General features: G+C 38.1%; 3 protein-coding genes across 3 annotated transcripts; all 3 read left to right on the forward strand.

Annotated features, from left to right (window-relative positions):
• The first annotated feature begins 2,144 nt into the window (after nt 1–2,144).
• Nucleotides 2,145–5,507, forward strand: slou (homeodomain transcription factor slouch). The gene is made up of 2 exons (XM_088045561.1): nt 2,145–2,744; nt 4,803–5,507. The coding sequence occupies exons 1-2, from the start codon at nt 2,219–2,221 to the stop codon at nt 5,309–5,311; spliced, it is 1,035 nt and encodes a 344-aa protein (XP_087901687.1). The 5' UTR covers nt 2,145–2,218; the 3' UTR covers nt 5,312–5,507.
• Nucleotides 5,508–8,756: 3,249 nt separating this feature from the next.
• Nucleotides 8,757–9,570, forward strand: LOC148169206 (uncharacterized). Its single transcript, XM_088045384.1, has 3 exons — nt 8,757–8,935; nt 8,999–9,195; nt 9,242–9,570. The coding sequence occupies exons 1-3, from the start codon at nt 8,845–8,847 to the stop codon at nt 9,500–9,502; spliced, it is 549 nt and encodes a 182-aa protein (XP_087901510.1). The 5' UTR covers nt 8,757–8,844; the 3' UTR covers nt 9,503–9,570.
• Nucleotides 9,571–9,577: 7 nt separating this feature from the next.
• LOC148169207 (uncharacterized) lies at nt 9,578–10,308 on the forward strand. The gene is made up of 2 exons (XM_088045385.1): nt 9,578–9,731; nt 9,779–10,308. The coding sequence occupies exons 1-2, from the start codon at nt 9,650–9,652 to the stop codon at nt 10,234–10,236; spliced, it is 540 nt and encodes a 179-aa protein (XP_087901511.1). The 5' UTR covers nt 9,578–9,649; the 3' UTR covers nt 10,237–10,308.
• Nucleotides 10,309–13,745: the final 3,437 nt, after the last annotated feature.

Here is a 13,745-nt window from a genome sequence, read left to right on the forward strand (position 1 = left end):
CAATTATTTGCCCACGCATGCATATAAAGTCATTTAAAAAAGAGAACGAGTATGCGGATTCTTTGGGAACGAGAAATGAAAAGAGAAAATTTCAAAATGCGTTCATTTTAAGCCACCTAAGGCATAAATACAGAATACACAGAGTATGAAAGAGTCGAAATGCGATTCTTCTTCTTCTAAAATTTTTACTTCTTGAGGATGAACTGTTAAAATGACGACAAAAATCGACTTTTCAAAGCAAAATTGAGAAAAAACGACAACTAAATTGTTATAGTATATTCACGAAGAAACAAACAATTCTGCATAAAAACTGGTCAATCCTGATTTTGCTGCATTTTTATTAGTTGTCTTGAAGCTGCAATGACTCGCTGGCTTATTTCAATGAATATACTATAGCAAACAACGCGAATCAGAGTTTATCCTTGACTTATGACACATATCTACTGTATATTACAGGTTGTCGCACTTAAAATGAATACAAGTTCTTATCTCCACTTAACCCGTTTAAAATTGGTAAAATTTTCGATATTTAAATTGAATACATCGGAAAACCAAGAAAAGATAAATAATGTAAATTTACCTAAAATAGTTATTTGGATCACAAGGCCGGAAAATGCTATATTGCAAAGACGAGGGGGAGCCGAGTCGTAGCATGACAAAAACTTCCAAAATCATTCAAATGTGATCTAGTGATTTTTACTCTGCCAGGTTGCTCGTCTAGCGACTATATTGGAAATCAAACGATCTATTTTTCTTCAGCAGACTCCTGTCTATTGATGACAGTGCGATACCAACCGTTAAACAATAAAATTAACTAGTTTCCTTTTTGGAGGCCTAGGCCCCCAAACGCCGTTTTCCGGCCTATTTACATGTCTCCAAAAACGTTAAAAAAGAACGGCGGTCAAAAAATTAACTTTTAAGCCAAAAAAATCTAAAAATTTGTAGAAAAGCAGCTAAACTTGCAGTTACGGAGTTTTGAACAAGATTTTATCTCATTCCAAAAAGTTAACTTGACTTTATTGTGATTCTGATTGATGTTTCAAAACTTCAACGACAAAAGTCATTTCATATTTAACAGTTGACATTCTCCAAAATTCCGGAAGTATATACCACCTTAGAAGCAATGTAAGAAACCCAAAAAAACTAAAACCCAGAAAAGATAGAGTGTATAAAAAAAAACAAATGAACAAATTGTCGTCAAATTAAAATTTATAGGTTATCTTGTATACAAAACGACCAATCAAACGAAAGACCTATTGGAGTAACATGTCGAAAAAGTGACATTGGCAACCAACATTATTATTTGCTCGCGACTGTAGTTCAGCGAAGCCACTTCAATAAAAAAATGTTTTCAAAAAAAGAAATAAAAGTGTCAAAATCTCTAAAAAAAACGAAATCTTATAAAAATAAAAATTTGAATTCGAAAAATCTAAATGGGAGTGCAATTTGACCGTATTTAAAAAAAAATGAAGAAAAAAGAAAATAGATTACTTAATAAAATAATAATAATAATAATAAAAAAGATAAACAGTCGTTTTATGTTTAAATGCACGTTTGTTTGGTTTTAAAACAGAATAAAAAAATAGATCATCCAATTAGAATTCGTATTTTGATGGGTTAATGACGCTAATGTAATATACAGAGTGTCCCAATAAAAGCTCATACCGGTAAAAATAATTATAAGCTTGTCATTACTGCCATCAGAGACAATACGATAAACAATATTAATGGTCCAATAGGGCGATATCACAAATCCACATTATCTCCCAAACAATACCATTCCCTACTAATTAAACGACTAGCCATAACATTTTCACCGCTACTAAATTTAAATTGTTTCATCAGCACAGTCTAAATAACCGCCTTTGTTCCAAAATATGCCCGACAATCATGGCCTGATAATTTCCCAACTCGCTTCTTTTGTTATTACAAATCATATTCATAATTACAAAGCAAATAAAGATCACTCGACTACGTTTAAACAGGCCACGCCTCCACCACCGAATGGACGAATCGTGGCCTGGATCGCCACTCCACACGACCAATGAGCGTGTCGGGCTCCCTCTCCACGCTGACTTGATGCTTGCTTCGCCATTCTGTGTGGGGAAGCTGCATCTAAACCGATTTCCAGAGATCAAATCGAGTTTAGTGTATGAAAATCTCCCCAACGACAACAAGGCTTTAAAACAAACGCAAAAAATCGGATGCGGAAGTGACCATGACAATGTTGATGATGGAGCGGATCATCGCAACGCACAAGAATCCCGAACCGGAGAAGGAGCGCTCCTCCGAGTCACAAATCTTCCTCCAGCCCAAGAGGATATCCGACGACTCCCGCGATGTTGAAATGTGCGACAAGACGTGCGACACCGACGAGGAGCTCAACGTCGACGTGGAGAACGACGACACTTTGTGTCCGGTGGACTTGACGCGGAGACAGGAGAAATTCACTTCGTTTGAAAACTTGATACCGAACAAGACTGATTCCAGTGACTTTCTTAGTTTTAAAGATATGAAGAGATCAGAGAGTGTTTGTAGTGATGACGTTAGTCGATCCGAAAGTCCGAGAGATCAGAGTCCGTCGGTTGTGCCGCATCAAAATCGCAGACTCGCTTTTTCGGTGGAAAACATTCTGGACCCTAATAAGTTCACGGGAAGACAAGGAGTTTACAGTGACGGAATTTGCTGTTGGAAGCCCCACGACGGATCCAGAGGCTCACCGGACTACGATGACAGCGAAACAGGTGAGGCCGAAAGACGCGCCAAAACGGAAAAATCAAGCGGGCCATCGCTCACTGCCCACTTGATTTCAATTAAAGACGGTTTTACCAGAGTTAGCGGCCGACGGAAACAGTTGAAGATCCAAAGCGGTTTTTTCGGAATTTTGCAAACATAACCTCACAGTGAGAGGGTTTTAGAGACTAAAATTACAAAGATCCTTCAAAGGAGGCTCTGATTTTTTGACATTTTTAGTGAAATTCGTCAACAATAACTGTCAAACTCACTGCCAAATCGTTTGTTTGTGATTTATTTTCTTTTGATCTCTGTTCTTTTACGTGTGTAAGACCAATTTATCAAGTCGCCTTTCTTCTTTATAAGCTATTTTCACTTTATTTACCGACTTTCATATGTCTGGCAGGTTAAACACGTCAAAACAAAGCTCCAAGTGTTTAATATTTAACCATGAGTTATCTTAGAAGTTACCAAACAGTGCTACCAACAACTCAAAGATTGAGAGCCTCCCGGAGCCAAATGTTTTAACTTAGCATGGCTACCATACGTTTTTGGACTTGACAGCTTTCTTTTCATTCAAATTTTTAGATTTTGTGTACATTATTTTATATTCGTCCTAAATTTTCTCTATATTCTCTCGACATTTTCTTCCGATTTCTTTAGTTAGTTTGTTTAGATTTTTAAAAATTTCTTTTGATTCTCGTTTCGTTATCTCATATCCTATTTATATTTTCTTTATATTTCTTCAATATTCTTCATTCTTCAGATGCAGTTCTTTTCAGATTCTCTCTACATTTTCTGTTGATTCTTTTTTATTCTTCATTCTGTTCAGATTCTTTCAAAGTCTTTGTTTCAGTTTTCCCTATATTCTTCAGTTATAATACATAGATTCATTTTACTAAAATCTTTAGATAATTCCTACAAATTTCTTTCTATTCCTATTCTATCTAGATTCCACCTTCTTCAGACTCTCTAAAAACTGTTGGTTTTTACATATTCTTCGGTTTTTAGATTATTTTAAATCTTTTAGTTTTGCTCTAGAAACTGTTTTTCATTTTAAATCCTTTTGAACTTTTCGGATTCTTTCTCTTCTCCATAGATTTTACTCTATAAAAGTCTTTTGGCCTTTATTATATTCTCCACCTTCTATTAAAGAAAACTTCCAACAGTGCTACCCCCACAATAAAATAATTTAGAGCCTCCTAATTTCGGTTGATTAGGCACATCAGGGCTACCACCCGTTTCTGGACTTCCTAGCCTCCTTTTCCCGGCTTGTCGCCCCAAATCCGTCAAATTCGAGTTTCTCATCCTGTGCACATTCCAAGAAATATCATTATTTTCCACCTCTCGTCGTCCGTCGATTAAATCGCTAAATCCAGGGCTCAGTATGATTAAGCGTCGGTAATTCGAGAACATCACGGGAGCTTGTGAAATCAATACGTAACAAGCGACAAACGTGTTAACCGCATTCATTTGTCTGTTCACCGCTAAAACAATGCAGTGCGGTGATGCTCTGTCAGCCATCATTGGACGTCGAGGCGCATTTGTTTGATTTTAGCGGACGGTGTCCGATAAGACGCGCTTTACCGTCCGCGGGTGAAAAACGTGGAAATTGCGAGCGTTTAATTTATGAAGTGCGAAACAATAGATTGCAATTAGAAAACCATCAGAGTGTTTAAATATTTTAATAAAGTAGGACCGACGAAGAGAAGGGAGTAGGTGGAGTTAAAACGAGCGTATTCCGTCCATAATTAATACATCTGCTTAGAGCAGTAGCAGCAAAACCAAAGGATTAATTACAAAGTTCACGGCTTGCTAACGAGCCCGGAGGCAATTACGCTAAGGCTGTTAATTACATGTCCCGGTTCCGTTATTCCTTCCGTTGTCTAAACCAGCCAATGCCGCTTGAATGCTAAGACGCTGTAAAGTTGGTAAAGTATTTATGTTAGCGTACGCTGAATTTAAGTTGTTCGTTATTGTTGTTTTACCATCTCTGGTAGCGGAATTTTCCACTTGTGCGATCAAAGAGATTCGCTTTCACTTCAACTCGTTTTTTCTTCTTCTCCCAGGCAAGGACCACCATTCCGACGACGACGACGAAATCCAGAGCGACATCAGTGAAGACATCAAAGACCCAAACGTGAAAAAAAAGAAATCCGACTCCAAGTCCCAAAACACCGGCAAACCGCGTCGGGCAAGAACCGCCTTCACCTACGAGCAACTCGTGGCGCTCGAGAACAAGTTCAAAACCACCCGTTACCTCAGCGTTTGCGAAAGACTGAACTTGGCTCTGTCGTTGAGTCTAACAGAGACGCAAGTGAAGATTTGGTTCCAAAATCGGCGGACGAAATGGAAGAAACAGAATCCGGGGATGGACGTGAACTCGCCGACGGTCCCACCGCCGAATGTGGGCGCTGGGGGTGGTTTCCCCGGCTTCCCCGGCCACCACACTCATTCTGGGTTGCTCTACTCGCACCACGTGCCCTATGGGGGCGTCTACCCTCTTCAGGCGACGAGTTCTGGGAGTTACGCTCCGTATTTCCACCTTGCGAATCATAGCCACAATTTGGGCTCTTGAAGGTTGAAATTCCACTGTTGAAATCGGTGCAATAATTAAAGTGTGCCATGACTGTACATAGCCATCTGGCGCATTTTTGTTCTCGCCCCATCCCTGTTAGTGTAAAAATCCGCATTGTTGTACTTAGAAGTTGTATTTATTATAACTGTATTGTAAAGTTTCTCTTGTAAATAAAACTCTAGAAGACTTCGTAATACATGTGTGTTTCTTTTACGGTTTTTGTCGCAGTCTGGGTCACGCCTAAATGCGACAGATTAAATATCAAAGAAAATTAGACGTCGGAACTTGGATCACATCTGGAGGAGGTTAAAAGTGCCGACGATTGCCGTCTTGCAGATTTTTCGGTGATGTGTGAGTCGGGTGTCCAGAGGTGTTAACGCATTTAAATGCTCAGATTTGTTTTGGGAAAACATTTATTGACAACTCATAAATTGTGGAAACGACGCAGTTGCAAAAATAAAACGTCAAAATAGTCGATAAAACAGGCGGAGATTGCGAGGGGACAAATAAAAAACAAATATGACATGTTTCAAAACGGGCAGGCTGCACCAGTGGCGGAACAAGGAAGAAAAGAAACAACTCAGGGTTGAGTGGTCAGCGGCGTACTACATGCGATTTACTTTGAATAATAAAAAAAAGAAAAAAAGTTGAGGTTTTTCTCAAAAAACCACGACTAAAAGTATGGCAAACTTTTTGGGAGTTAAACTGGTGTTATTACATATTATACATTACTGTATTTTCCGCAGATTCTAAATCTGGGATTGAAATTCAGATTCGACAACAAATAACTGCGTTATGATCGATCAAAGTTTCGGAAAGTTGATTTTCATTTTTTCTCATTTTTCCCCATTTTTAAAGTTATATATCTCAGAAACTATTAGAGATATTGCGATGCGGTTTGCGCCATCGTTTTTCTCGGCTCATTTTACGTTAGAAAAAGTGCTTAAAAGCCCAAAATTCGATAGTCGATTTTTTGCAAAAAAAAAATCCGACTCAATCGATAAAAATTTTTCAATTTTTTTATTTTTGACCATAACTCGTAAACCGTTTGTTTGATCGATCTCAAATTGGGCCAGTAGAAAGACTTTGAGCTCCTCTTTCGAATGATAATAATACAAAGGTATTAAACGTCGTTTTTACACTAAAAATAGTGATTGAAAATCACCCCAAAATGACCACTTCCAAACAGTTTTTGGTCAATGCTTTCTTTATTTCGTAGGTAAACTCAATAAATTTTGACTCATTTTACGCAGAATCTCACGCTGAATCCAAATCTGGAATTTAAATTCAGATCCGACAACAAATAACTGAGTTATGGCCGTTTGAATTTTTGGGTTGTCGCCAGATGGCCAAATTTTTGAAGGTTCCAAACAATTCATGCTCGATATCTCGAAAACTATTTCAGATATTGGAATGCGGTTTGCGGCATCGTTTTTCTCGCGATTTTTTACATAAGAAATCGTTTTTAGATTTTCCAAAAGTCGAAATTTGCAAATTTTCGCAAAAATTCATGACTAAAACTATGGCCAAACTTCTCATATCGATATCTCGCTTATTTTTAGAGTAAACTCGAGTTATTATACATCAGTGTACGCAGAATTTTACGCAGATTTCAAATCTGGGATTTAAATTCAGATACGACTGCAAATAACCGAGTTATGGCCGATCAAAGTTTCGGATAGTTGATTTTCATTTTTTCTCATTTTTCCCTATTTCAAAGTTAAATATCTCGGAAACTATTAGAGATATTGAGATGCGGTTTGCGCCATCGTTTTTCTCGGCTCATTTTACGTTAGAAAAAGTGCTTAAAAGCCCAAAATTCGATAGTCGATTTTTTGAGAAAAAAAATTGCGACTCAAACGATGAAAATTTTTCAATTTTTTTATTTTTGACCATAACTCGTAAACCGTTTGCTTGATCGATCTCAAATTGGGCCAGTAGATAGATTTCGAGCTCCTCTTTCGAATGATATATAAAACAAAGGTATTAAACGTTGTTTTTACATTAAAAATAGTTATTGAAAATCACCCCAAAATGACCACTTCCAAACAGTTTTTGGTCAATGCTTTCCTTATTTCGTAGGTAAACTCAATAAATTTTGACTCATTTTACGCAGAATCTCACGCTGAATCCAAATCTGGAATTTAAATTCAGATCCGACAACAAATAACTGAGTTATGGCCGTTTGAATTTTTTGATTGTCGCCAGATGGCCAAATTTTTGAAGGTTCCAAACAATTCATGCTCGATATCTCGAAAACTATTTCAGATATTGGAATGCGGTTTGCGGCATCGTTTTTCTCGCGATTTTTTACATAAGAAATAGTTTTTAGATTTTCCAATAGTCGAAATTTGCAAATTTTCGCGAAAATTCATGGTTAAAAAAACTATGCCAAACTTCTGATATCGATATCTCGCTTATTTTTTAGGGTAAACTTGAGTTATTATACATCAGTGAACGCAGAATTTTACGCAGATTCCAAATCTGAGATTTAAATTCTGATCCGACAACAAATAACTGAGTTATGGCCGATCAAAATTTCGGAAAATTGATTTTCATTTTTTCTCATTTTTCGTAATTTTTAGAGTTAAATTTCTCGGAAACTATTTGAGATATTGAAATGCGGTTTGTGCCATTCTATTTCTCGGCTCATTTTACGTTAGAAAATGCTCTCAAAAGCACAAAATTCGATAGTCAATTTTTCGCGAAAAAAAATTTCGACTCAAACGATGAAATTTTTTTATTTTTTTTATTTTTGGCCATAGCTTGTAAACTATTTGTCAGATTGATCTGAAATTTGGCCACTAGATAGATTTCGAGCTCCTATTTCGACTGATGTGTAATTCAATGCTATTAAACGTCGTTTTCATTTTGAAAACATTGATTAAAAATCACCCTAAAATGACGTTTTCAAAACAGTTTTTGGCCAATACCTCGTTTATTTATTAAACAAACTCAACAAATTTGGGTCTCATTTTACGCAGAATTTTACGCTGAATTCAAAAACATGATAATTTTTTATTTTTGTCTACAAATAACCGAGTTATGGCCGTTTGAAATTTTGGCTTGTCGCCAGAGGGCCAAATTTTTGAAGGTTCAAAACAATTCATACTCGATATCTCGGAAACTATTTCAGATATTAAGATGCGGTTTGCGCCATCGTTTTTCTCGCAATTTTTTCCATAAGAAATAATTCTTTGATTTTTCTACAGTCGAAATTTGCAAATTTTCGCAAAAATTTATGACTAAAACTATGCCAAACTTCTGATATCGATATCTCGCTTATTTTTTAGTGTAAACTTGCGATTTATTAAACACTTTACGCATATTCCAAATCTGGACTTAAAATCCGCGCTCGACAACAAATAACTGAGTTATAGCCGTTTAAAGTTTTGGAAAAAAGTGAACTCCACACCCGATACTTACAAATCCACGTATATCTAATCTAATTTAATCAGATAGCAATAAAATGAAAACTTATCTCTTTTACGAGACATTGTAAAAACCAGTGCCCATCGATAAAAATCAGAAAAATGAGTAATGAAGCAAGTAATGTTCACCCCAGCAGTGAAGACAGCGCTCGCTGTTCGCGGTGCCAAAGACAAAACCAACCAGTCGACTTGGGTAAGACTTACCCAGCCCTTAATTAACCTAGAATTTTAATCAAGAAAAATTAATTTGGGTCAGATTACTACTGGCGAGATTACATTGGTCTGATCCCCCAAGACGCTATACCTGGAGGCTCAAATATCGCCCACCAAACCACATACATCGGCCAAGGTTTTTACTCCAGAGCTGGACTACTAACTGGTACCATTTACCCAGGAATTTCGGGAATTAAAGTAGCTTACAGCGGTTGCAACGTTACAGAAATCGGTTTGAAAGTAAGGAAACTAGGAATTTGGGGGTGTTCGTCAATGTTTTTTCCAGATACTTTGTAGCCCCTTGCCCGTGAATTTCATGTGGTTGAAAGTAGAAGGGAAGTCTTTACACGTCACCACAATTGGAAAGCATCTGGTGATCGGAGGGTACGAAGATGGCAAAATTATCAATATTGGAAGAGCTATGTACCAAGGAGAACTCATCGTGGGGAAAGTGGTGGGGTTCGACGCTGAGAAAACGAAACTGTACTTCATTCATGGAGACAAAGAAGTTGGGGTTAGTTCGTTCGAGGTACTGGTGTATGGTTAAAAATAAATAAATAAAAATGTTGAATAAAAATCGAGTTTCTTCTTCCGGTTCAACTAAATGGATTAGGCGATCACTTTCTGTACATTCGTGTATTGTTGGTAGTAAGGTAATATTAGACGCGTATCAACCATATCTTATCAAAAAATTATGGCCAACGCAGAATCAAGCAAACGTAGTAACAGCAGGGTCTGTCCTGAATGTAGGAAAACAACGGAATCCCAAACTCCAGGTACTCTAACCTAGAATCCGCCCCCAAACTCTAACCTCAAATTTTAGATTATTACTGGCGTGATTACGTTGGTACTATTCCCCACGACGCCCTGCCCGGAGGACTAGATTTAAGTCACAGAAAAACGTACATCGGGCAAGCCTACTTGTATAAATATGGGGTACTACCAGGGACCATTTATCCCCAAAATCCCGAGAACATTTGCGTGGGCTATGGGTCTCCTTCAGGAATAGCCATGAAGGTACTTTGCAGTTCCAACCACCGTTCATTTTCTTGGGAAAGAGCCACGAATCAAACTCTACACTCTGTGATGATAGGAAAACAACCGGTGATTGGAGGATATGAAAATAACAAGATGGTTTATATAGGACGTGCAAAGTACCAAGGGGAGGAAATTGTGGGAAAAGTGTCGGATTCTGAAGCGGAAAACGCAAACTTTGCGTTTGTACATCAAGGAAAGGAAATTTGTGTCAGTTCTTATGAGGTCCTTGTTTACATCCGTTAAAAATAAAAAGTTTTGTTCTAATTAAAATATTTGAATTGATCCGGCTTAAAGGACCAATGTTATTAATAATAAAGAGAGATTTATAAAAAATGCGATTTACATTTGGGCAATTTTCCGCCAGATTATTGAATATAACAGCGTGAAATTTAAATCCGTGGGTGATTATCGAGTCGCGCGTCGTCCGAGAAGACCTCGGGAGGGCAAAACACATAATATAACAAAACAGAAAACCGATCGTACGACAGAGAGCGAACGAACGGAGGGATCCAACCATGAAATTGAATTATACAAGAGGCCAGATTCATTCCGGCCTATACGGCTTCGATTCTACATATAAACAGCCTAAATATTTGAGAACGATCGTTTCGCACACCTCCACCAAATGGAAAGCGAAGAGATTTATAGATTAGCAGCGAGCGCAGCGAGCTTGTCCAAACCGATATACTAATCGAAAAAGCGACGTCGTGAAGGCCATTAGGTAATGCACACCAAAATCGCAGTTACCCGATCTTCTAAATGAAATCCCAAGATGAGTGATATAGAATTTCGAGATAAATTAAGTTTGAGAGATGGCGGTAATAACATGGGTTCAGTTGCGACGGCTCGTGTTGCTCACCTGAGGTCATATCCATTAATTAAAATTGGGTTTTTTGTTGGTGAACTCTTGAGTTTTTTTTCTTGGATTGGATTTACATAATTGCTTAATATTTTGACTGCGAGTTGGCGATTTACATTTAAATGGCGATCAGTGAAAACCAATTTAAACTTGTCAACTGTCTGAACGAATCCTTTGTTATTTAATTCTGGATCAGTTTAATCGGCAGGCTTATTGTGCGGGACCTAGGGTTTTAACGCACATGCTGACTTCACATAAGTGGACAGTGGCGTGCCTTTATGCGGTGATGGGCGGAATTAACGCGCTCGTCATATTGATTTTGACCACGTAAATTTTGACAGACAGTGAACCGACAGAACTAAATTAACATGAAAAAGCGAACTAGAAATACAAAAAACACGACTACTTAATATAAAAAAAATCAAAAATTGAAACGTCGTTTAGTTCCTTTTGGACCCCTCGTATTTTAGAATTATTGATTTCAGGATCGAACCAAATTTTTATAAATATTACTAAACCTTCCAAGTGTGCGATACTAGAAGAATCAACTTTTAAGAGAAAACTGCTGATAACCCGATTCTTATCTGCACCAAATTACAACACTTTTGAATAAATGCGCCAAATTTTAGAAATTTTTGTTTGAAGGACGAGCAAAAAATTTCCGAAATTTTCTAAGAAACTATAATGTTGGAATGTGCGATGCTACGGAAATAAAATTTGAAGGGGTGCCTCTTTTGAACCTCTTTGTCAACTGTACCAAATTACAAAACAATTGAATAAATACGTCAAATTTTAGAAATTTTTGTTTGAAGAACAAGTCAAAATTTTTCGAAATTTTATGTGCAATGCTACAGAAATAGAATTTAAAACGGTCATTATTTTGAACCTGCTTCCTTTAGATAGATGAACCAAACTAACGAGTAAACATTTGAAAAAATCAAGTAGGTCATGACTTGCAATGAGATTTTACGAAATGTCATTTCACCAATCATTTTCACTTGTTTTTTCAGTGGTACCAAATTACGAAACAAAGCCACTTTTTCGTGGCATCTCGAGTGTTAATCGGCAATTCCGCGGGGCGTTTAAATCCGGCCCTGGTGGCGGCTTGTTTAATTTTCTAAGCCATAAACTGTAGTGCCATTTAAAATTCTGCAATTATAATATAAATAGATGTCATTACCACACTAATAACGAAACACAATCGTTTAGTGTCGGTGCTGGCCCCGGGGGTGTCGTGTATGTAATTTATTAATGGGTGGTATTAGACCCAGCATGCGTTCATGCGCGTCGTTTATTTCCATCGTCATTGTGTGGAGTCGGTAACAAAAGAATCCAACGGGGGCCTTATTACCGACCGTGTATGTCGAATCGCGACCATCCATCGTTTGTATTTCCTCGATACGATTCGATTAGGGAGGATTAGCTTTTTATTGTGCGCCGCAACGAGCCAAGTGTCCTATTATGAAGTCGACAGCACCAAGAGATGGGGGCCACTTAGAAAAGAACTTCCAAGAATTCAGACTCTTCTAATTAAACATTCCGTATAATAAAAAAAAAACAAGATTTGAGTCTTTTCTTATTAGCAATGAGAAGAAATTGTTTCAGAGTGCCGTAAAAGGGGGTTAATGTCGACTCCCTTACTCAGTAGTTGGCTATGCATAAAGTTAAATATACCAAATGTTGAGTGTAATAAGTTGCAACTTTACTTTGAGTTTACGACGACTAAATCTTGTCCTTTTAAAAGATATTAAAAAAATCCCGAAATTCGACTCCGTGATCTTTGTGTAGTTGAATTTTCGACGTTTGTCGTTTTCCTCCTCGAGATAATCTTCGCCTGACCGCGATTATGGCCGCCGCTGTAAAATCGTGTATCCGAAGCGCTTTTACGAACCTAAAAGCTTCTCGTTCCTCCTTTTGATCGACGCTCGTAAAATTTTTATTCAAAAATCCGTGAAACTAGTCTTTAGCTGTCGGTTAATTCGAATTTTCCCATTTTATAATCACGTTGAAAAATGCAGACGTATCGCACCATCAACTTAGCCAAGACTTTTTAGTGCACTTTTAAACTGGCAGAACATTGTGCCATGCGAGTCTATTCATATTAAATGGAGTTAGGGCAAGCGGCAGCGCTTTAAAGCTGAATTATTGAGGAGGCGGCGTGGGCTATCCTCGCAGGTGCCGTCGCCGCCGCCGAGCTCTTTGCCTCATAGTCGTAACACGACGCGGCATTACGGCCTTACGACAAGGCGGAATGTATTATTCACCACATATTACATCTTGCATTTTATAGCAGAGACGCCTTGCTAAGTGGGTGCTGATTGTCCTCGTCGACTCCCTGATGTCACTATTACGTTTTGGTCCGTGGAGCCGGATCCGCCATATTTCCAACAAACTTTGTTTGCTAGTGTTGGAGGAAAGTCGGTAAATTTCCATCCCCCTCCGTTTTGCCGGCACTTACCATCTCTAATATCGGATACCGTCTCGCTATCAAATAACTACAATCTCGGAGAGTCGTAGCCAATTTATCGAGTGACACGCGGTCCCGTCGGGCTCGTCCTGAAATATGACGTGGCGACAATATTCCACCAGGGACTTCATTAATGTCCTGTAAAGTGTCGCCCAAATAATATTAATAGTTGCTCATCCCCCAGCGCCTCGAATTTTTCCTTCCACAGGAAAACCGAAACGCGGATTACCGGTCATCCTACGTCATGATTTTATTCCAGATTTAATAGAAGAGAGGGCGAGGGACGCGTCGTCCGATTGTTTTTGCCCTTGTTAAGGGATTAGCCGTTGATCCTTCTTAAAGTGATGTGTGAACGAACAGTCCGCGTCTGGAAGCGTTCCCAAAGCCACATTTGCAAAACTCCTCCGAAGCAAGAGGAAAAAATCC

Source organism: Gnatocerus cornutus, chromosome 9 (genome assembly GCF_029298725.1).
Source record: "Gnatocerus cornutus isolate USDA-ARS CGAHR chromosome 9, icGnaCorn1.1, whole genome shotgun sequence".
Taxonomy (NCBI): domain Eukaryota; kingdom Metazoa; phylum Arthropoda; class Insecta; order Coleoptera; family Tenebrionidae; genus Gnatocerus; species Gnatocerus cornutus.